The sequence below is a fragment of the Myotis myotis genome, unplaced genomic scaffold (assembly GCF_014108235.1).
Source record: "Myotis myotis isolate mMyoMyo1 unplaced genomic scaffold, mMyoMyo1.p scaffold_m19_p_14, whole genome shotgun sequence".
NCBI classification, from domain to species: Eukaryota; Metazoa; Chordata; class Mammalia; order Chiroptera; family Vespertilionidae; genus Myotis; species Myotis myotis.
In genome coordinates this window covers 14,255,049-14,279,398 of record NW_023416318.1, presented here as the reverse complement: position 1 = coordinate 14,279,398, position 24,350 = coordinate 14,255,049, and the positions used below count along the sequence as shown (strand labels likewise).

Genomic DNA, 24,350 nt, shown 5'->3' with positions numbered 1-24,350 from the left:
GCAGCAAGTGGGCTGCAAACCGAAGCCCAGAATTAAATAGATTTCCCAGCCTCGTCGTGGGCATGGGGCCTGTCTGGGGAAGACTTACAGCCAGGGGCACTGTTAGCTTAGCTTCAGGGATCCCCATTTGAAAGGGTTCCTTCTAGACTCCTCTAAGGGCCAGGGAGGAGCCCTTAGTATTTTACTTTTGTATTTTTATGTTCTCTTTCTTTAAAAGGCCCCCCAAATTGTGTAAGCATCAAGTCCCCCCAAAATCTGCCTGCATGGGGCAGAAGAGGACAGTCCTGCTCCTTGGGGCGGCATGCTTGGCAGACTCCAGCCTTATTTACGGAATAAATAGAAGGGAAGAGAAAGTCCTGGGGGTACACGGGGTGCCCCCTCAATGGAAGGACACGTGGGGGCGGGAGGCCCCCGAGCTGGACCGCAGACCCTTCGTTGGCTCCGTGATGGCCCCGTGCCTGGCATCAGGCAGGGTGTCCCTGCAGACTTTGAGATGGAGGATTTCACAAAGTTGCTTTCAGCTGATTCCCCCGGTCTCCCACTAATTCCCCTCCATTGCATGCTTCTCCCTTGGCCATGGCAACCCACAACCCAGCCGGAAAGAGCAGCAGCGCTCAGTGCTCTGGTGTCAGGAGGCCGGCCTGTCTCTGTCCCACCGCAGGCAGACCCAGGCAAGCCCTCTCCCGCCAAGCCATGTGTCAGAAATCCAAAGTTACTGAGAAACCTCCCAAGTAAGAGGCGCTTTCATTATTCAAGTTTCCAAATCCGAACCCTTGACCACAATGCCTCCTTGTCTTAGAAGGCATGTCCTTGCTTGGTGAGCTGGAGACAGAGGCTTCGAAGAAAGCCAGGAAGCAGAGATTTGGCCTTTCAGGCCAGACAGCCTTGATGGAAGGCCATCCTAACAACAAACGCCCCGGGAGGAGCAGCGCCCGGGAGTCCTGCCCTCATAGTCAGGATGACACATCTGCATGCCCACAGAGGCCTCTGTGAGAGCATCTGACCCTGCAGCGTTGGCCAGGGGGACAGGCATAAAACTCTTCATTGAAGAAAGCAGTGATCCCCGCCCCCACTAGAAGGTGCACCACCCGAGGCTGCATGTGTACCTACCACACGCTTTCTGTCGGCTCCAGTCACACACCTTAGAGCCCTCCACCTCTTGCCAAAATTATTTTTTTAATTAAAGGGCTATGCTGATTTTTAAACTTTGTTTTTACTTTTTTATTTATTTTATTTTTAAATAAACTTTTTATTGTTGATAGTATTACAGATATCTCCCCTTCCCCCCCCCATTACCCCATCCTTCCTGCCCCTTCCCACTCCATTGTGTCTTCACTACTCTATTGCCCATGTCCATGGTGTTTTTACTTTTTTAAATAAATAAAGTAAGAATTTAACTTGTGTTGCTATTTAGGCTGTTGGAAAAATAACAATGGTAGGAATCAATCTTGGGCTATTCGTCTGCAGCTTCTTGCTCCCTCAGAAATCTTTTTCGAAGGTTTCTGGTGAATGGCATGCAGGACTGCCCAGCCCTGCGGGTGTCAGACTGAGAATTTGCTGGGCAAGTCAGCTTCTGTTCTGGCTCTGTGTCCTAAAGTCAGGCCGGTGCAGGTCCCAGTCTCGGGCTCCTCCTCCAGAGCCTGGAGTGGGGAGGGGGTCCGTTTCCAGGCCTGTGGGCAGGCTCAGGAAGGACAGGCGGGCAGATCGAGAGTGAGTTCTCGGGGCCACCTCGCCCCTGCCCGCTAGCCACCCGAGACAAGGCCTGAGCAATTCCATGAGAGGGACACTGACCTCCATGGCTCCACTCAGCCTGCGGTGACCCTGTGGCCCTGGGGGCTCGCTCTCCAGTCCTGGCCAGCCTTTGCCCCAGTAAAGGGGGACATCAGAGGCCGAGCCACACAAGGGTCCTGAGTCAGGCTGAGAGCAGCAGGGAGCCCATAACCCTCCTGGGCTCTGACCCAGGAAGAAACTTTGGGGACCGGGTGGCAGTGAGCACTGGGTGTGCCGACACACAGTGAGCTGGGACCCAGGAGGGCAGTCAGAGGCCCGAGGCCAAGGAGCCAAGGCCATGTGCACCAGAGCAGGGAACGGTGCCCAGGGCGGAGCCGGGTTTTGGGGTGCCAGGTCATGCTGCGTGGGCTCGGGAACACCCCACATGCCTCCCCGCAACTGGCAAAACCTACTTCTCAGAACCCAAGGGTGGGGGGTCTTCATCTTGGAACTTGGAGAAGATTCGAAGGGCCTGGTTGAGAATAACTGCACGGTGTTCCTGAATGAAGCAAATACCATTTACTAAACGGTGCAGAGGTGCATGTGTTCCCACACTACCTGCCGATGTATATTCAAGGGGTCACACAGAGTCCCCCTCACATGCATGGTCAGTGCCTCTTCCTTAGGTTACTGGTTGACTCTAAGCTGAGCTTATGTTTTAGGGGAAAGCAGGCTCTGCTGTGGTCTCTGCCCCTTTCCAACTTCACTCTGCAGCACGCGGTCTCCCGTGGGACACCTGACCCACCCTGGGCCACGTGGGTGAGCTTCCTTCCATCAGAGAGGAGGCAGCAATTACAAACTTAGCCTCAATCTCTCATACAGCTGCTCAAAGTTTTATCTTTAAAGTACAGATGATTTCTGAAGTGAATTCTTAGAAATCTGACATAATCGTGTAACAGTGAAATGGGAGGGAGGCAAGGTTCCAAAATCAAACTATAACGGTTCAGTTCCCAGTTTTGCAACATTAAAACTGTAGGCATATAAATGTGTCCATAAGTGGTGTGTGGTGAGTTACAGACCTTCACTGAGGCTCCATTCTCCTAAACCTGCAGAGGGGACGACAGACCCTACAACAAGGCCGCTTCCACAAGGCTCTTTAATTAAATGAGATGATGTGTGTGCAGTACTCAGCATAGTCCCAGGAAGGTGGATACACACACTAACAGTCAGCTATGTTAGTGAAGTCAGTACTGAACACAGCCAGGACAGACGACCCTGGAAAGTGGCGTCCTAAGAGAACTGGGCAGAAATGCAGCAGCCCTCTGCCTGGCCTTACACTCCCAGTACTTCCCTCCTCAGCTCCATACTCTACAGTCTCCACAGCTGCTTCCCAAGAAACAAACCCTATTACAGTGCCCTGAGGTAAATCCATCAAAGATCCCCTGGCTCAGGATGGAAGCCATGCTGCTCGGCTTGGCTTGCACGGCCTCTCACAGTGGAAACCCCATCTCCCTTTCACCCCGTGCCTTGCACTTGGTGCTTGCCTTTCTGTGCAGGAATGCCAACCCCTCCTTGGCCCTGCAGGTGAGTGATCTCCAGTGTCACCTCCTCTATGGAGTGCTAGTTCCCTAGCACTTGCTAAGGGCAGGAGTCTGCTGGTTAAACCTGTGAGCTGTGGAACCACACTGCCCAGGTTTAAGTTCCGGCTTCTCCTTATGACCTTGGGCAAGTTCCTTCACCTGTCCTTGCCTCAGTATTTTTATCTGTAAGAATGAAAAATAATATTGTTGAATCTATAAATTTATTAAAGAGAATTAAATAAGCTAATACATAGGAAGCAGGTGAGTGCATAGAAAGAACAGTCCCTGACACATAGTAAGTGCTCAGTAAATATTAACTATACCAGTAACAGTTACTACTATCATCATCATCATTATTCTTATTCCACCAAAACAGAAGCTCTCTAGTGGCTATTTTGTTCAATGCCTGGCACATAAGAGGTGCTGGGTATACAGCGGTTGAATAACACACAGCCCCTTGCCTGTGGTGACTTGTTGATACATCCTCCTCAGCAGGCCGTGAGCACCTCAGTTCTTCTAATCAATCCTGTGCGCCAGAGGTCTGCTCAGTGGGCACAGAACAGAAGCTCAGTAAGCATTTGCTGAATGAATGCATGAACAAACCTCCTCAGAGGTTGTGTGCACATGTTATCTCCTAGTAACACATTAGCCTCAGGTCTAAGGTTATCAAAAAAGTGTGTCCTTTGCTTGATGGTGCTCTTTTGCAGTTCGTGTGTAATGGTCGCTACAAGATCTTGAGTACCAGGCAGTGCATTTGGGGGCTTTATTGGGGGGTGGCTGTCTGTAGAGTAGGAAAAGGTTCTTCCGGAAGCTCCTGCCCCCAGGCACTTCCACTCCCTAGTGCCCCTCACTGCATCTGCCCCTTCTGAGTCCCACGTGTCCTGCAACAACACAACCAAAGAGAACTGTGGTTCATGAGGGGCAGATCAAATCTGGACGGAGAAGGGTCAAAGGTATCTTTATCCGAATCCAGGAGGTCTTCCTCCTCTCTCCCTTGTGAGCCAGGTCCTTCACCCTCCCCACTTCACAAGAAACCTTCTCTTTCTTCCAGAAGGAAATGTAAATATTTCCGCACAATACATCAGCCTTTCTGCTTCTCTGTCTAAAGGGAAATATAGAATCAGGGGAGGGGAGATGAGTATATAATGTGAATAAATGTAGTCTATGGTCTTCACTTAATTATAAGTCAACACTAAAAGACCACTGTTTATAAGCCTCTTGGTAACCAAAACCACTTCATATTCCAAGTGCAAACAGATTTATGACCCAGCATACCCACCATGTTTTCTGTCGTGGGGACATAAAGGGAGGGTGAGCTCGATGTTTGGACATGATAGCTTTCATCCCAATTGCCCGGCCATGGCTGCTTCCATCTCACTGCTCATTTGTCCTCACATCAGTGCAATAAGGCAGGTGAGGTTCAGCATCTCCATTGTATGGGTATGGAATATAGAAACTGAGCGATCTAGGGAAAGGTCCTTAACTAACAACAAGCTTGGGAAACACATATGATTGTGTCATACCCAAGAGCATCGCTCTCTGCCGTGGCTCATGCATAAACGCTGTGGGTCCAGGGGCATCCTCTCTACCACGGCATGTCCATGGCTGGCCCCTGCACTCTCTCCCCTCCCACTGCCCAGCCCTGCACCTGCACCTGTAAGGCTGCAGCTCCCTCGGGGAAGTCAGGCATTCCCAAGTCTTGGCTGGGTGCTGGATGTTTAGTTCCCTGGCCTTTTGGTCAAAGACATTCCAGGAAGTAAGAGCTGCCTTTAAACAGCTTCCAGTCGCCCCCGCTGAGCACTCAGAGTGGGAGTGAGTCGTGCCCCGGCTCTGCCATTACCAGCTGTGTCACCCTGCACAGGCCACCCCCCTCCTCTGTAAATGGGGCCGAGGGGTGGCTTTGAGAAACTGACCGTGCTGTGAATGGCCTCCCCTGAAGACACAGGCACCAAAAATCCTGGGTGTCATTTCAGGAGGGTCACAGCCTTCTGTCCGTTTGAGCCCGTTTGGATACCGCATTGGTCCACTGACCCTGGGTAAGAACCTGAGAGGGACCCTAAATGCAGATTTGTAAAGTAGTTTATTTCAATAGTTTATTTTCTCATAATATGGTGTGTGTTTTTTCTAAAGAAAGAATGGATTTTACAAAAGGAAAGAAGAAAAATACCATAAAAATACTACCAGCAAAACTATCAATGTTTTAGTAAATATTCCTCAATCTTTCTTTCTCATTTAAAAATTCATTATTTATACCAGGAATGTTTCTCGTGTCATTTAAATAATATTTGAAAGCAAAATGTGTGCATGGTAATTGGCTGCATGGTGGTTCTATAGTGCATAATTAGCCCTTCCCTAATTGTTAAATGTTTAGGTTTTCCCTTTAGTATTAGTATTAGTATTATCTGTGCAGACATTCCTGATTGTTTTCTTGGGCTAAATGTGGAATTGCCACCTTCACTTAGAAGGAGCACCTGTAACAATTAATACATACCTAAGGGGGAGCCCCTTGCCATCTCCCCTCCTGAAAGTTGCACCCATTTCTACTCCCAGTAGCCAGGAGGGAGGCAGAGTGGAGGAGACTTACATCTGCTTCTTGAGCCAGCAACCCCAGAATCCCAACACTGAGTAGGATCTCTGTTTACTAAAAGTTAACAACTATCTCAGGCCACAACAATCGTGTCTATTTTCAGGGCTGGCCTAGGCACGTTTTGAAGTGGTTGGAATTCGCCTTGAGTGCCTGCCTCACTCCCTGGCCCTCAGCCCTCACATAACCTTGGCAGCGTTGACTCAGCCACCACACCCTCCCCTCCCAGGTTCAGCAGCAGCTGTTCCACCCTCCGCTCCCTGCCATCCCTCTGCCCTTTATTGCTTTCTATCGGCAGCCCCAGACTTTCCATTCACAGGATGTGGGAGGCTGTCACTGGGCAGAGAGTGATGGCCCAAAGTGATGGGCAGGGGTAGGCCGCCTCCACGCCCAGGTGCCTGGGCCGCAACTGCTCTGCCTCTTGCAGGGCTGGTCCTTCAGTATGTTGCTCAAAGAGAAGAGCAGGGCCTCATTGAAAAAAACAACAAATATTGTTCTCATGAGAATTGGCTACATGGAGTGAGTGTTTGCCCAGAATGACGGGCAGTTTCAACAATTTGCTTAATAAACTGTGCTCTTCTCGGGGCCTTAAATCTGCAAATTGGTGATGGGAGGGGGGAGAGCACCGGTGTTGCCTTGCCCCGCCCTGAACTCACTGGCTTGTTGCACACATGGCCTGCCCATGGCTGACCCCCTTTCTCTTGGCCCTGCAGTCCGATGGCTCCATCCTGGCGATCGCCCTGCTGATCCTGTTCCTGCTCCTGGCCCTGGCTCTCCTCTGGTGGTTCTGGCCCCTCTGCTGCACGGTGGTAAGTGCCCAAAGCTCCTCCTCCTTCCTCAGGCCTCGGGCCACTCAAAGCCAAGGGTGACACAAAGTTAACAGGACCATGAGAAGGATAGGGTGACAAGACTCTGCAAACATTGAGGACAAGTCTTGCATTGTTTATACAATTTATACAAACCCGATGAAAATGGCATTGTTCAATGGAACCAGGAATGGTGAGGAGTCCATATGGGTTAAGGAAGTGGGACAGCCCATGGACACAGCCTTTAGGTAGGCAGCTGAGGTGGCTGCTCTGGCGCCGGTGCTTAGAAGGATCCACAGAAGGCTGCAATTGATGAGTGGTATTTGACATGTCCTAAGCATATATGCATGTGTATGCATGGTGCGCGCACACACACACACACACACACACACACACACACACACACACACTTGTTGAGTTGCCCTCGCTGATGCTCTCCAAGGCCACCTGGTCGTAGCAACCAGTCAGCCCATCTGAAAGAACGCCTCAGGGCTCTTTACTTTTAACAATAAAGAGTGGCGCCTACCTGTGTTTCTTTCCTTGTAGCTAACACTTACAGGACACACCTACTGTACGCCCTGCACTGGTCTAAGCACTTTGGCTACGAAGTCAATAAGAACCTGCCTCCGCATCTGGAGCCACCGCATAGCTCAGACCAGTGTCTCCATGAATAGCTTAGGGCAGCGGTTCTCAACCTGTGGGTCGCGACCCCCTTTGGGGGTCAAACAACTCTTTCACAGGGGTTGCCTAAGACCATCCTGCATATCAGATATTTACATGACAATTCATAGCAGTAGCAACATGACAGTGATGAAGTAGCAACGAAAATAATTTTATGGTTGGGTCACAACATGAGGAACTGTATTTAAAGGGCCAGAAGGTTGAGAACCACTGGCTTAGGGCCTGGAGAAAGCTACCTTCCCCTGCCACACCCAAATGATATTGCCTGTTTACCAATTTCTATTCCCTGGCCCCTAGACTAGGAAAAGCCCAAACAGAGTAATAACCAAATGGCGGGGGAGGGAGGGAGGGAGGGGGGCTCAAAGTGAGCACTGCCCAGCTGCCATGGCACCTTCCACTTCCTGTGTCTTAGTGCTTCCCAGGAGGGTCCTGCGGGGGGACCCACAGTGAGCCTTTCTAGCCAAGAGCTTGTCAAGTGTTACCTCTGAAGCGCCAGCACTCAGCACACAGTGCAAGGGGACTCACGTCTGTGTGGAGAACTGAGCTGAACCAAGACCATAACCTCGGAGCGCTAGATGTGAGGAGGAGGGGAAGGACCTTTGAGTGACAGTTTAAAGAAGAGAAATGAAGGAGGTGAGACACTCAGCCAGAAGGTGCATCCTTGTGGCAGGAGGTTGTGGAAAGAGAGAGGCTCTTGCATCAACGGAAGCCCCTGGGTGATGAGGGAAGGAGATGACTTACAGCAGACAAGAGTGGGTGTGTGCAGGGAGGGGCTCAGGACCTGTGGGAGTCTCGGGTCAACTAGTGTAACCCAGACTGGCCTGATCTCACCAACATGTTAAACTGATTCCTACCATAGTAGCCCCAAGAGTTAGGTGTTGTTTTAAATACCTGTGGCTGCACAGCCATTTTAGTTGGGGGAGGGGAATCATGAGTTAGCCAGAGTGCTTTCTATAGTGATTCAAAAAAAATTTTTAAAGGCACATTTTCAGGTCTGGAAGTGGGGAGGGAGAACTTTGCAGTGGGCTCTTAAAGAAGCAAGTAGCCGGGGTTGCTGATGCTGGCAGCAGGCAGTGAAACCAGGGCTTCTGTTGTAGTAGGCATCACTCTTGTTCACCTGTCCCTTTGATTATTAAAAACAGTTACCTCTGGGCCAGGACAACTAGAAACAATAAAACAGCCAAGCAAGGCTTCACCACTTAACTAGCTGTGTGATCACTGACAAGTTACTTGACCTCTCTGTGCCTCAGTTTCCTCATTTGTATAGTAAGGACAATAAGAACACCAACCTTACAGGTAGATGATGCAGAGTTTATATATATATCAGAGGCCCAATGCACAAAATTCATGCAAGAGTAGGCCTTTGCAACCCCAGCTGCCTCGGCAGCCTTCGAAGCCCTGGCTTCGTCCGGAAGGTCATCCAGACGGTCATTCCACTGTTCAGCCATTCGGTTGATTTGCATATTAAGCTTTTATTATTATAGATACACACACACATATGTACACAATATGTGTGTGTATGTATTACTTAGAAACAGCACCTGGCACATAGTTAAGTTCTGTGTACTACCATTAATACTTAAAAAATATTTACTATAATAGGAATATTTTACTGTATTGTGTGTCTTTCAATTTATATTAGTGGCAAATCTTTTTTCCAGTTCTGTTGAGATATAATTGACATATAACATTGTACGAGTTGTACAACATAACATAATGATATATGTTATATTGCACAGTGATCACCACAGTAAGTTTAATTAATATCCATCCCCTCAGTTACAAATTTATTTCCTTGTGATGAAAACTTTTAATGAGTTACTCTCAGCAACTGTCAAACAATACAGTATATTAACTAAAGTCATCATGTTGTGCATTACACCCCAGAACTTATTTATAATGGAAGTTCCTATCTTTTTATCACCTTCACCCAGTACCCACACCTTCCATCCTCCTGCCTCTGTCAACCACAAACCTGGTCTCTGTTCCTATGACTTCATTCTTTTTTTTTTTTTTTAGATTCACATATAAGTGAGATCATACAGTATTTGTATTTGTCTTTCTCTGCCTGACTTATTTCACTTAACATAATGCCCTCGGGGTCTATCCATGTTGTGGCAAATGGCTGGATTTCTTCTGTTTTTATGGCTTAGTAGTACGATATTGTTTATATATATATTACATATAGGCAATATTGATAATAGTGTTACATTGTTAATATATAATGTTATATATAAATCACATCTCCTTTATCCAGTCATCTGTTCAACACTTAGGTTGTTTTCCTGTCTTGGGTAATGCTGCAACTATCTCTTTAGGATAGTGATTTTATTTCTTTTGGATAAAAACCCAGAAGTGGAAATACTGGGTCATATGGTAGTTCTATTTTTAATTTTTTGAGGAACCTCCTTACTGTTTTCCATAGTGGCTGCACCGATTTACTACGTTCCCACCAACAGTGCACAAGGGTTCCCTTTCCTCCACATCCTCGCCAGCACGTTACTTCTTGTCTTTGCAATGAGGTGATATCTCATTATGGTTTTTATTTGCAGGGAAATGTCTCTAAATTCATGTCTTTCATTATTGGAAGCAATGTCATCCAAGGCCATATTATTTTGCAATATTCAAAATACTTTTCAATGAATGTATCTGGTTAAGTCCATGTTGCTTTGGAAGGCAGCCAGAATGTCTTAATGTCTGATTTTGTAAATCCTGAAAGATTTCTTTCCAAGGAAAGATCCTGGATATTAACTTTCCTGCTTATGATGTCTATAAAAACTGTCTTCACCCTTATTTCTAATGCTTGATGTGACCCCAAACCAAATTTATCACAAATTTATCACGCACTTGCTTGATGAGTAATGATGCTCTGAAGGGGACAAGATACAGTCGTGTGTTTTCTAGAAAGAGCATGCAGGGAAGAGGCCAATATCACCTCCCACCCTCACCCACCCCCTCACCACAATGTTGGGACTAGCCCAAGGTGTCCTTGTAAATGATGTCCTGAAACCTTCCTCCTCACCCTCCCCGCCCTGCCCCAAGGCTGGGAAATGCCCCATGACCTGGCACCATAGCTGCCTCTTGAGGATGGGAACGAGCCAGAGAGCAGAAAGGGCCTACAAAATGTGGGGTACAGGAGGCTCATCTCTGCTGAGCCCCTTCCTTCGGTTTCTGCAAAGTTCTCTCCAGGAGTGATATTCAAATTATTTAACAACTCCAGTTGCTAATTATTTAACAACCCCAACTCCAATCCCACCTGAACCAAATATTATCTTTTTAATTGCTGTATGATGAGACACGAAGGGCAGGGCTGTCCAAGAAGCCGCAGTGGGCGGCCAGAGTAGAAGAGCAGGTCCTCAGGTCCCTATTTACTAAACATAAAGAGCATTTTTACATGTAATGTCCAGACCAGGCGTAGTGCTTATGGGCAGGCCTGCCCTCTGCCTCAGCATCCTCTGGCTCTGTCTGGAAGAAGAAATCTGATGGGTGAGAGCGACTGCTGCTATCCATTGCCTTTCCTAAAGGACCCACTCCCACCTAGGTTCTTATCTTCTGAACAGATGGAACCTGGGATAACTTACTGCCTGCATAGAGGAGTATAATCTTTCATTAATGACCAAAGCAGAAAGAGAGAGAGAGAGAGAGAGAGAGAGAGAGAGAGAGAGAGAGAGAGAGAGAGAATGGCCAGATTCTGGTTCAAACCTTTTTGGTGATTTCCACCTTGGCCCTTGGTGTCCTTGGGTAAACCTTTGGCTTCTAAGATTCCTGCATTTATTCATTGGCACAAAAGCGCCACATTGAAAGGGAGAGAGGCACTGGACTAGGCCCCCTGGGCTTATTTGCATTTTCAAAAAGGGAATTCAAGGGGCTCAATATTTTGCCTAAACAAATAAATAAATAAAGCCCTGCCTCAGTTCCACAAGGGGCCTTGCCGGACCCTCTAAGTCACGCCATGGCCACTCCATCTACTCATAAGTTTGGTCCAATATGACTGAAATCTCTAAATTGAACTTTAAAAAGGGGAAGACTAGGAAATCTGAATTAGATGAGAACCCTGAAAAAAGAGTTGTTATGTATTAGGAGAGTAAATGTACGAATGGCTTGAATGTGTATACACTGAGTGGCCAAATTATTATGACCACCTGGGATATATATACATATAGTATACCTCTATATAGTCTATATTATATATATACTAGATACTAGATACTATAGACTATATATCCCACGTTCAAAGGCTGTTAAATGGTGCTGTCTACCCATATCTTTAGAAAAAAATCACTTCTACTGTCGTGGTAAACAACCTGCTTTCCTATTCATAATGGTCTGGCCCTCTAGCAACTTCAGCACGAAATTATAGCTAATTTGCCTACAAACATCAGGTGGTCATAATACTCTGGCCACTCAGTGTATAGAGAAAAAATCAACACTGAATCAGTGATGTTAGAGCACTAAACTTTTCCAGAAAATTCAGGCAGCCCTGAGGGTGTAGTAGACCATCCCAGCCAAGAGGCGATGCCTGCTGTGAGCCTGCAGCCCAGCTAGGCCGGTAGCATTATGTGCACAACAAAGACCATCACATCTGCCCACATTTCAGCAGGTAGCAAGACACTGATAGATTCTGATAGACAGTGGGGACTGGCTCCTCCAAATCAAAAATCTGGGGATGGAATAAATGCCTGCAGGGTCTTTCAATCTACTGAATGCTCTCATGAGCACCCTCAACTCCCTAACTCCCACCTCACTTGCCCTGCCCACCCCTACACCTAGATCTAGCAATGGTATGTCTCTCCTCTTCGCTCCCAGGAGGCTGATCATGTCTGAAGAGAACTGCCAACCAAGTATGCTGGTGAGGCCACTGCACACTCAGGAGGCCTTCAGCGTGCTTAGCAAATTTTATCTCATCTTTCTGGAGCCTCAGATTTCATCCTCACACTGCCTCTCCCAAACGCCTGCCACTGCCCCAGAGATCCCTGTCCTACCTCTGACTTTTCTATTCTCCATAGACAAGCTGCTCCTCTGTCTCAGTGAAAAAGCAGAGGCTGTCCTGTGAGAAACCCTTCCGCTTCCGGTAACACGTGCGCTGATGTCCTCCTCCAACACCCTCTCTCAGAAGCAGTTGCCCCTTCTCCCTCTCTTTCCCCTGTGTTCTTCATTTTGTGTCCCCTCTCACTTCATCTCTGCCTCTGGTATCTTTCCTTGCCACGGTCTTCCTCCCTTCTGCCTACAAAAGTATGCCAGCCTCCTTCAACCTTCAAAATGGCTCAGACTTCCTTTCTCCTTCAAGCTACTCACTTCTTTCTCCCTTCCTTTCATCTGCAAACTTCTTTGCAGGCACTCCACAATTCCTCCCATTCACTTCAGCCTGCTGCCCCCTGACCTCCAACCCCATGATTTCTCCAGTCTATCTCTTGCAAATGAATTCCCTGGGCAGTGGTCTCTGCTCATGCCTCATTCTATAGCAGCTGTAGGCACTGCTGACCCCTCTCTCCCACAACACTACTAGACTACATGCTTAAAAATGATGGAGATGATCAATTTTGTTATGTGTTTTTTCCACAAGTAAAAGGGGCGGGAGGGGAAGATCTTGCAGTAAAGCTGCAATTCTCTGCAATCCCACTAATAAATCACACTAAGTCAAATCAAATCATCACATTCCTGTTCAAATAATGGCAACTATTTTTATTCGGTTCATTGGGACAGGATAATGTGCGTGCACTCACAAGTTCTCTCCATATAAACAGAGGTCTATTCTTCCTTTTGTTTGTAATGGCCTTGTAGGTCTCTTAGGAACAGTTCGTTTTTAAAGAATTTATGTAGAATATCATGTTTAACTCACTATTGAATTTCAAGGATAGTTCAACATATAAGCCCGTTGGACATCGCCAATGACAAATTGCAAAGGGCAAAAATGAATCAAGACGTTGATGTGCCTTAAATGAAATAAAAATAAAGTCTTCAGGTAATGTTCTCCACATCTTTAAGCATAACATTTAATTTTCAGGGCCAGACAACCAAGCCTAACATCACCAAAGGGATTTACTGACAGTGTGTTTAATAGCAACCTGACTCGTACAAGCAGCTCCTTAGCCTGGACCCGTCATGCGCCCTGGAGTCCTTTCCAGCCTCCACCCATTCCCACTTGGACACTCCTCACCCTGCAGCTGACAAGATTATTTCTCACTGACACACTGAGCTCTGCCATGGCCTGCCCTCACCTCTGGAGTTCCGCAGCCCACGCCCCACACACCAGTCGGTGCTCACGTTCACCTTGCCCTCATGGCTTCCCTCATTCCCATCCACCTGGCCTCACAGCTTGCCTTATAACCTACCACCACATCCTCACCCCTGCTGGTGAACTGGAAAGGTGTGAGCTATCATTAAAGACAAATGCGTTCCACCCTACCTGGTTGCTAAATGGTTAGAGCGTTGGCCCACAGACTAAAGGGTCTCAAGTTCAATTCCTGGTCAAGGGCACATACCTCAGTTGCAGGCTCAATCTCCAGCCCAGGTCAGGGCATGTGTGGGAGGCAACCAACCGATGTGTCTCTCTCCACATCGATGTTTCTCTCTCTTTCGCTCCCCCTTCTCCCTTCCTTTCACCCTCTCTCTAACAACAACAACAAAAATCAATAGAAATATATACTTGGGTAAGGATTAAAAAGAATAATAATTAATTAAAAAATAAAGATAAGTGGGTTCCCATAGAGATCTTCCTCTATCAATTCAAGGTAAATCCTTTGAACCTTAATTTCCTTACATGAAAAATTATGAAATTGGGATCATATTGTCTCTAAGGTTACCTTATATTCATACCTCTGTAAGTGAGTCTACTCTTTTCTTTCCAGACCAAGATTCCCTGGTCTGTAATTCTCAACCACAAGGAGTTTAGACAATAAGTTTGAAAGAGACCATTAAACTCAATCTTCACTGTAGGACTTCTCAGAGCCTTTAGTAGGATAATTTGCATTGTGAATTTCTAAGCTTATTTTTACCTTCGAACTCTTCCTTGGACTATCCCTACCCCCACCCACTGACATACAGACATCTGAAAGGACATTTGTATTCTGCCAAAAACTGTGTAGGAAACATAACCCTAGAGAATGTTAAAGCAACTGATTCCCGAGTTCTGAGGTGCAACATTTTCCCTGCCCTAAAGCAGTGATGGCGAACCTTTTGAGCTCGGCGTGTCAGCATTTTAAAAAACCCTAACTTAACTCTGGTGCCATGTCACATATAGAATTTTTTTGATATTTGCAACCATAGTAAAACAAAGACTTATATTTTTTATATTTATTTTATATATTTAAATGCCATTTAACAAAGAAAAATCAACCAAAAAAATGAGTTCACGTGTCACCTCTGACACGCGTGTCCTAGGTTCGCCATCACTGCCCTAAAGCAATAGCAGTCCTAGGAGAGATATTCTGATCTTAATTGCCCAGACATTTGGTCTAATAGCCTTACATAGATAAGCCCATAAAAGTTTGGAAGTTGGAATTGAGTCTTCTGCCTAAAATTGGGCCTTAAGTGAAAGAATAGGCTATGAGTTTGGTGTGTGTGTGTGTGTGTGTGTGTGTGTGTGTGTGTGTGTGTGTGTGTGTGTAAGAATTCAGAACTATAACCTCTCAGTTTTAAAGTTCAAATATGTACGTACTACTTGGAGTTCTGTAAATTACAAGCTGAGAAGGTCACAGTGTGAAAGTGTTTAGGAATCTGCAGAAGGAAACTTGAGTCCTCTCTGGCAGGTTGATCCCGCAACCCAGTCCTCAAAGGATTTGCATAGGTAAATGCAAACTACACATGAGCTCATAATCCAAAATTACCAAAAACACAAGAAGTATGATTACTCAGGCTCCTTGGGGTTTTACTAACCACGGAAAGTACAAAAGACCAGAAATCAGATGAGGAACTCAGGCCCAGCCAACTGTCTCTCCTTTCTTGTCTCCAAAGTTAACACTAGTTGTTAAGTAGCAGATGCACCAAAAGTTCTCTAGATATCATCATTTTTCCTATAAAATGAAGGCTGTTCCTAAAAATATCGCTGCATATGGAATTTCAGCCCCATGAAAATAATTGGACTAGTGGGGAGGATGGGGTTCAGAGCAGATCATTCAAAACGGTGCAATCTATTAAAATAAACTAAAAATCTCACCATTTGAAGCATCTTACATTTTTAATTAAAATAATGCAACAGTGAATGTAGCACTTTTCCTTGATTTAAAAAACAATAAACACATCAACTCTCCTGGTGGATGAGGATGATGTAGCACTGCGGCTTTGAGTTACGGAGACAGGACGGAAGGAAGGGCATTCTTAGATCGAAGTGTCACGACAGAGGTGGATGGCTGTGACTCATTGTCTTGTTATTCCTCTGCACCGGCTTAGAATAGAAATCCAGCCTTTGTTGTTTTGCCAAGTTTCTCTTTTCATAACAAAAAAAAAAAGCTATTTGTGTGGTTCCAAATAAGACCAAATGCCAGGAAAGTGCCGTTCTGCTGTTGTCAGCAGTATAGCCTTTTCTTTGACCCGTGCTGCGTGCTTCTGATGCAGCCTGTTGCCCTCACTCGTGACTTTAAATGCAACGCCTAGTGAGCCAGGGTGGCTATCGCCTGGGAGGAGGAAGAGGGGAGACTGTGTTCTATCTTCCATTGCCCAGGACTGTCGCAGCAGAGTTATAGCAAGAACGAGTCAAATGGCCAGGATCAAATCCTGCAAAGTAGGAGCTGAATTTGGATACTTCTGGAGAAAAAGAAACAAGTGTAATAAACTCACTGTGTGCTTAATTTCACCTTCACATTTTATAAAATAAATTTTAAGAAAGAGCTTTATGGAGACTTAAACAGTTGAACTTGACTCGTAAAACCAGAATAAGTTCCCAGGTGTCAAGCAGGACCTGGGCATGTGTGATCTTTCTACTGTATTTATGCCAACCTAACGATATCTCCACGTCTTCCATCATGACTATTTCCAGCAACCAAACCAAGAGGCGTACATGAAAACTTGATTTTGTTTTGACTTACAGTGGCCAGTAAGATTTCAATTTACCTGGTCTTTTCTGGCTCTCTTTCCTTACCTATATAACATTCATTGTCAAATCTGATGCCACCTCACGTCTACCTAAACAAAGGTGGCTAAAACCAGGGCTAAAAGCACTGATAAGTGGGGAGAGGAGGCATATCTCCCAATGCACAGCAGAGACAGTTTCAAGAAATTCTCAGGTAGCCAAGAAACATTACTAGAATTCAGAAGTTCCATATCCCACCTCATTTTTCATACCCCCATTTACTTCACCAGTCCACCCACTAATGCCAAACGGACTCCAGGGCAGCTACTCCAAGGAGGCAAATGGTCACTTTCTCCCATCCACGATACGTAAGCTGAAGACAGCAGTAAGTGGTGGGGTGGGGTGGGCCTCAAGAGGAGAAATATGAAAAATGTCCCCGGATTCCTCCCCCCCGCCCCCCCGGCCGCACTGCCATTTGGTTCTACCATGTTGTGTTTATAGATACGTTTGTTGAGGAATTTTCTTTTTACACATTTGATTAAGGATCCTTTCAAGCATATCTATCTTTAAGTTGTTCCTTCTAATGAGAAAAGAGCTGAGGAGCCCACTCCCAACCAAGAGGAAGCTCCTAGAACCTTCTGAGGAAGGAGTGGGCCAAGTTAAGCCTACGCTTGGTAGTGCTCAGCGGAATCTAGTTTGCATTCATGTTGGAAATACTTTCTAGTCATACTACTTGGAAGCAGAGAATGATGCAATTAATCTTTTAATTACCATTGAAAGTGCTATTAAAAAAAATTATCGGGTTACCTGAGACCCCATGAACAGGAACTTGCCTGTTCTGTGAGGTCACAGACTTCCTGGGGAGGTGTACTTATTGGTGATCTGCTGAATGAATAGGTGTTAACGGGGGTATGTACATGGGTGTGATAAAGCAGGAAGGGATAGCAAGCATTTAGGCAGATGCTGCAAGTGAGAATCAGCAGGATGCGTGGAAGGAACAAGAAGGTGACCCGGAGGCTGAAGTGCAGGGGAGAGTGGAGAAGAGTCAGGTGGACAGGTAGTAGGGCCACATCATGCAGGCCTATGGGGTTGGGACAGTTAGCATTTTATCCCGTGAGCCCTGGGCCACTGCACAGCAAGGAGGCAGCGGCGCTGATTCAATAGCTGCCCACCTGCTCCTTCAGGCGACGTGCACTCTGGACGGGGGCGGGAGGGTGGGGGGTAAGGTGGAGAAGGCTGACATGTCCCTGTGCTTAGGTCACTTCTTTGGGTGGCCCATATGCTGGTCTTGGCAGGAGGTTTTGGCTCATTTGGAGACAGTCTACTCAGTTTCAAGGCTTGGAAAAATCATCTCATGACTTCAACTAAGCCTGTCTAGATCACACTTTGAAACACTCCCCTGCCATCCTATGGGTGAGCTGCTCTCTGAGCCCAGTGAAAGGCTGGTGATGGGGGGGCGGGTAGTTGGAGGGGTGCTTTGAAGCACTAGGAAATTAGGAAGACTTCTTTCTCTTTCCTACTGTATATAGTCAGACACCCCACCAATGAGACCACATTGGAGGTGCCTAAATCCTGTTTACCTGAACATGGTGGCATTTTTCCAGAAGCTCAGGTGCCCAGTTTACGGCATGTCAGCATGAAATCTGGATTGTGAAGTAGTCCACCTTTGATTAATACTAAATTGAGTATTTTGGCACTGTCTTTTGGTTTCCCCTTGGGACACGGTTTGAATGGTTTGGTTGGAGTGGTGGGCCACTTGCTGCGGCCCTCCCCCGCTGATGGCCTGTGCCCACACATATGTGGTGAAACATGCTGTTGCTGACCTCCTGTAGCCCCTGGCCGCTGCCTGAACACCAGCCTCCTGTCGCTCATTTATGAAGCTCTGGCCTCTAGGCTGCTCCATCTGGAAACAACCATACATAGCCTTTTAGTTCACACAGGGGTTAAGTGAAACCTTTGTTAAAGATGCAATAAAGACAAGATACAGAGACGGCAAGAAAGGAAAAGGAGAATAATAATAACAGTCTGCGCCATCAATTGAGCACCCACTGTATACCAGGTGTTTTACAAGTATGATTGCTCATCATGACTCAATTCCTGCCAGGTTAATGTTTGACAGATGAGGACAGTGGAGCTCAGGGAGGTTCAAGGACTTGTCAAATCCTCAGTGAGAGAAAGGCAGGTCTGTGTTGCCATGCAGTGAGGGAGGAAGCTGGTAGCCCTGTCAAGACAGAAGCTCAGCTGCTCTGCACCCAACATCCAGATACCCATGGTCCTTCCCATGCACATTGCCATAGCACCCTGTCATCATCTGTCTGTCTTACCAAATATCCTGCCCCCTCTCACTCCCCTCCCTAACCCTGCCCAAAGAGGAAAGACACATTCTAGATGGCTGTCCCCAGCCTCCCACCCTCCCTCCCATTCCTAGGCATTTCCTGTTTTTAAATCATCAGTGCCTCTGGGATGATGGGAAATCAGCTCTGGGCAGGAATGGCCCTCCCCAGAGATTTTCTTAGTTGAGTGGGTGAGCAAAATCATGGCTTCATGCTTTCCAGAGACCTTCAGCAGGCTTCCCACAATGGCCAGGAAGTGGAGGCAGATGAAATGATAGTTTGAAACCCCTGGAGACTTTAACCTCTGCTGTCCTTAATTAATTGAATGTTGTCCTTTTCAATGAGTGGAGTCTCAATCCCCAGGCTGGTGTTAATAGAGCCTCAAGCCAGTAGCCTGTCTCAACATAGAGAGATGACATGACAGATAATGGTAGCCCGGATGATAACAGTGGGAATCAGAGCCCAAATGAGATCCCAGAATACTCGTTAAGTCAGAGGAGATGTGTGCTTAGTAGGCAAGAGCTTGATGCCTAGTATGCAGGCTGCTCTGCAGCTAGGAGAGCTCTCCAACTGGATCAAGGAACTGGTCCGGTGGGCAGTGCCCAAGCACCCATCCACAAGTGGTCCACACCAGCCCTGGCACTAAAACATTAAAAGATATATAATGAGCTTTGTATTTACCTGAATTCCTTAAGGAAAAGGACTGCCTTGTATGTAGCTGGCCCAAAATTCCATTAATAAGCTTGAGATGAGAAGAGGGAGCTACCAAAGGACATGGTAGAGTCACCGTGATGATGACCAAACTGCCTTGTAAAAGACTAATGAACTGCAAGGGCTTTTCTTTTGTGAAGGGGGTGTGCAAGTTGGGGACACGAGTAAGGAGAGGTCGCTTACTGCCACCCAGCTGTCCTCCTTCCCTGTCCTTCTCCCACGTGTCACTCATCCTCTCATTGGATGGAAGGGGCCCCCAATTGCTGCCTGCCCAGAGTGTCCACATGTCTCTCTTCAGCCCCAGTGACAGGGAAACTGCAAAATACAATCTTATAATATTGCTATGTAAACCTTTGTACCCTTTTAAGTTCAGGGCCCTGAAAAAATCCATGGCTACCCCTTCTTTGCTGCCCACTGTTGGGAATCCATCTGCCTGACATTCACACCCTACACCCTCCCTAGATGGGTACTCCTTGGGACCAGTGACAGTTAACAGAACTAAAAACAGCTCGTGTGGTCCGTACCTGACTCCTCTCTGCAGCACCATCTTAACCTCTGTCGTGTACAATGGTTTGTTAAATATATAGCTGTTTGAATGGATGGGTAAATGATTTCATGCATGAATGACTGGATGGATTAATGAGTGAATAAATTTGCACGATAGCTACCTGGGATAAGAGATGGAACTGTTATCTATGAAACATTTTTTCCTTTACACAAAACTACAACAAAACACCATTATGAATAGAACCCTCAGCCTAGACCATACTTTCACTAACTGAGCTACTCTGCCCACAAAAACACATCATGGCACTGACTAAGCCTGCCTTGCTTGGGCCTGCTTCAATGGCAATTATGGCCACACTACCCAGACACCTCTTGAGAGCAGGCCTCTTGAAGAGCAGGTGGCTGGAGATTTCCACTGACTTGTTCTTTATTTTTTCTTTTCAGATTATCAAGGAGATGCCTCCACCTCCTGCTGAGGAAAGTGAGGTGAGTGGCCAGAGCCGGGTGTAGCCAGCCGGGCAGGGTGTGGAAGTAGGGTGGAGAGTCAAGACACAGAGACGGCAAAGCACTAAGTCAAGGCAATGCAGAGCTAAGTCAGGCCCAGGCTCCCAGTGCATGTGAAGCAGCAGGCAGGGAGGTCTTTGGCTCTTTCCCAACCAAAGATGAAGATGAATGAACTAAACTGGCAGTCACAGACAGAGGCTTGGGAAGGTTTCTCCTTGCACAGATCAAATTTGAGATGCAAACAGAAACGTTTTTATCAATACAATTATTTTTCCTCTAAAAGAGACACTTTAGGGATCTCTTCTCCCTGCAGAGACTTATGCTTTATGTGTGCAGATGAGGGAAAATCAGTGATTCTAGGAACCGCCTGTTCTTTAATTTAAAACAATGTTACCTAAAGATTTGCCAGGAAGTAATGAAAATATTTTGGAAGGGGATATGCTAATATCCTGGCCATACTCTCAAATCCTCATCATTTGAAGGAAGAAAAAATATCTTAGGCTCCACCATAAGTTGGCCAGTGAGCAGTTTGCCTGGGGTAGAATAGAGTGGAGGCATTGAAGGCTGATGGTGAGAAGGAGCATATTGGGGGAGAGGGGGCAGGAGTGCCCGGCCAGTGGATTTCCTGGTCCTCTGATCACTTCTGGGAGAGCTGGCCAGCCTGGAAGCAATGCTCACCAACTTATAAACCAGGGTACAGGTCTGAAAACCCAGGGGGACCAAAGGCTTTAATGATGAGGTTTCTAGTTCGTGGTCCTTAATCCCTAAGGTCTGTTGTGTGCAAACCGTGCACCACCCCCTCACCATTCCTCCTCCCAATGTCTTTGTCAAGTTTCCTACATACAGAAAGAATCGTGATTGCATTTAAAATTCCATGTGGCTCTTATATCCTGAACCATATGCATGTAAGCCAAGGGATTTAATAGCTGCCATCAATTAAAGCACATCTTGTTGGAATGCTAACTTCCTGCCCAGAAATCAGGGGAGGAAATTACATTGCCGTGCAAAGAGGAGGGAGGGGAAAAATAACACCCTCTTTACATCCACAAAAGCCTTTTCCTAATCCTTCAAGAGAAAGCACGGTGGTTAGTTCCCGCAAGTTCCAGTTTGGCAGCGCTTCTGCTGTGTGCAGCAGCTGTCTCTTGTACTTCCAAAGAAAAATAGGTCGCGACACTCTCTTGATGAGGTTGGTCTGTTTGCCCTGTTCCCTCCCCTCATTTTCAATTAGAGGAGTCATTGCCCTTTCCTCTGCTGCTGGCTCTACATTTGTCTTTGGAAGGTGATGTGGCAGCTACTGTGGCCAAAATATGCCGGGAGGCTTAGGTGTAAGACTGTGGAGTATGGCTGACCCCAGACTCCATCATCTAGCAAAGGACTGCACACACAGAACAGTTTAATAAGTATGTGTAGAATGAACTACCATTTTGGAGGGGGAGTGGGGCTCGAACCCGAAAAATACAAAGAAAGAATAGCTGAAAGCAAGAGAAGTAATTGAGTTTTTCCAGTTTCATCTAACATTCTTAGACAAGTCTCACCTGAAGAAGGCAGACCTGGTTTCTGACACAGAAAGACAACCTCGGGATGCCTGAGGTTTAAAGGGCTGTGCCGGACCTAAGCGAGTTTCCGTGCTGGCTGCAGGCGGTGCTGATGACCTTAGCATGCATCTTGGCCATGAGAGTCCCTTGGTCCTGGGCGTTAAGCAGCCCTAATCTCCCACCTAATGTGTTTTGGCAGAAATAATAATAAAGAAATCCCACAAAAACAGAGAATATAACGTAGCCCACACAGAGTATTTTACACAATGCCCTGAAAATCAATCAGAACCCAGACAACCTTCTCCACTCCAGCCCCCTGTGTTCAAATCCCACCAGCCTTTCAGGCACAGCTCATGTGCTACTATCTCTGAAACCACACTTTAATTCCTCCTGTCACAATTCATTTCTCATTTCTCCCTTTTCTGCATTCCCAGGGTGTTTCATTGACTCTTCCTTCTGCATCAATGTTTAAGATCATTAGCTAGTTAAAGATGAAGATCTATATCTAATTAATCCTTGATTTATCCCCAGGGAGCTTAGCCTGTTGTCTAACACTCAATTACTAGCCATATGAAGTCACTCTCTGCCATCCATATATCAGCAAGTCAAGGATCCCAACTTTCATCAGATCTATTAGCATCGTATCCCAAGAGACAAATATCTATTTAAATAATGAGCTTTAAGAATGAACACAACTTTATAATGCGCTCCACAGTGATTCTCTTTAATAAGGAACATCAGGATGCACAACATAAAAAGCCATGACTTTTTGAGATTCCATGCAACTAACAGTGATACTTCTGTATAAAGAGAGGGTCAAAGAAAAATTAATTGAAATGTCAAGATCTCAGCAAAAGCAAAGAAACTCCATTTTAACAACTGAGAGGGGCATTTCTTCTCTAATTGGCAGCAGAGTGAGGTTTCCTCACTGGGTTTCTAGTTATTCCCAGTAATTGACAGTTTATGGGAGAAACCATAATAGAGCACTTCAGCTGCTGGTTGCGTTCTTAGTTCCATGGATTTTCTGACTCTGTGTGAGAGGGAGAGGGATGTGTATTGAAGGCACTGACACTGGATGGGCATCCAGTTAACAACAAGCACCTGCCTTTGAATGATGAACTTATTTTTAGGTTTGTTATCACGCTTACTGATCCCAACAATTTCTCCGAGGCAAGAATTTTTTAGATGTAAATAACTAAGTGATGGGAAAATTATACAAGTTGTCTAGGATCAACTAGCAGTCCTGGGGTCCCTCACAGCTATGTCTACACAGACACCCAGAGTAGCCTCCCCTTCTGGAGGGGTGAAGGGCTAATCTACTGCCGGTGGACATCAACTGCACACCGATACACACTCACACACACACACACATGTGCACATGCCAAACAGGAGTACTAGAACAGGCCCAGAATTCAGTATTCAATATTTCAGTAGTTAAAAAAAGCACATTGCTTCTAAAAAAAAAGGAATACACTATATTTTTTATTGAAGAATACAAGAAAATCCTTGCATCATCCTTAGTCATGGTGTGTATGTGAAGGGTATGTTGGTGCCATGACATGTTCTACAGCTCAGAACAAGGAAATCTTAGGTCATTTGGAATTTTTATATTTGCAAACAAAGGGGTTGCTGGATTTTTCAGTTCACTCCTAGGAATTCATCTCCAAGACTGACATTGAGGATGACTTCTCTGGCTTATCCCCAAAGACTTCAGATGACATAAGCAGCCAGTTCTACTTTAGGTTCAGCCCTTCAGAGCCTCCTGGGCCTGGGAGTTCCTGGGGCCTTTGCCCTTTACATGCTTCATGTCATCACCCTCACAAAACTTACTCCTCTATAAATGTGAACAATCGTGTTGACAGCTGTATCCTCCTTATTTTTCTCAAAATATCACACTGCACTGGCTGAGGGGGCTCAGCCACAGTGGCCAGGTGAGTGAAAGATGGAATGGACAAAAAGGGGTTCTTATTTGGAACTATCAAGGCTTATCACAAGGATTTAAGATGGGTTATGGTTCATCGAAATTTAAATGGATTCAAAGGCTGATTTAAAACTATTTCCTTGGGTTCAATTCTGTTTCTGTTACATTTTCCTTTCCATAGATAGTTCCCTCTGGCACCTGCAGTGAATCAGGGTTTGAGAGCCTATTTGGGTCAAGCTGGCCATCTAGATATCAGAGAAGCAGGAATGTTAAAGAACTTGTAGCTTGAGTCTAAGAGGGCCACCATCTATATGCACAACTCCAGGGGGAGCTGTGCACATCAAGACTGTGGTGTTGTCCAGGGCATGGAGCCGTACAAAAGCCTGAACATGATTGGAAAGACAGAAAAGTTCAGTGTCTGAGGGCAGCACGGGACTAAGCCAATTTGGGGCTAACCCAATGTGTGCATCT

General features: G+C 46.2%; 1 protein-coding gene across 1 annotated transcript in view; it reads left to right on the top strand.

Annotated features, from left to right (window-relative positions):
• Positions 1 to 24,350, top strand: part of ANTXR1 (ANTXR cell adhesion molecule 1) — a 215,766-nt gene that overhangs the window by 127,601 nt on the left and 63,815 nt on the right. The window contains exons 13-14 of the mRNA XM_036334285.1: positions 6,588 to 6,683; positions 20,364 to 20,405. Of these exons, the coding sequence (XP_036190178.1) occupies positions 6,588 to 6,683; positions 20,364 to 20,405 (138 nt within the window). The remainder of the gene's footprint in view (positions 1 to 6,587; positions 6,684 to 20,363; positions 20,406 to 24,350) is intronic.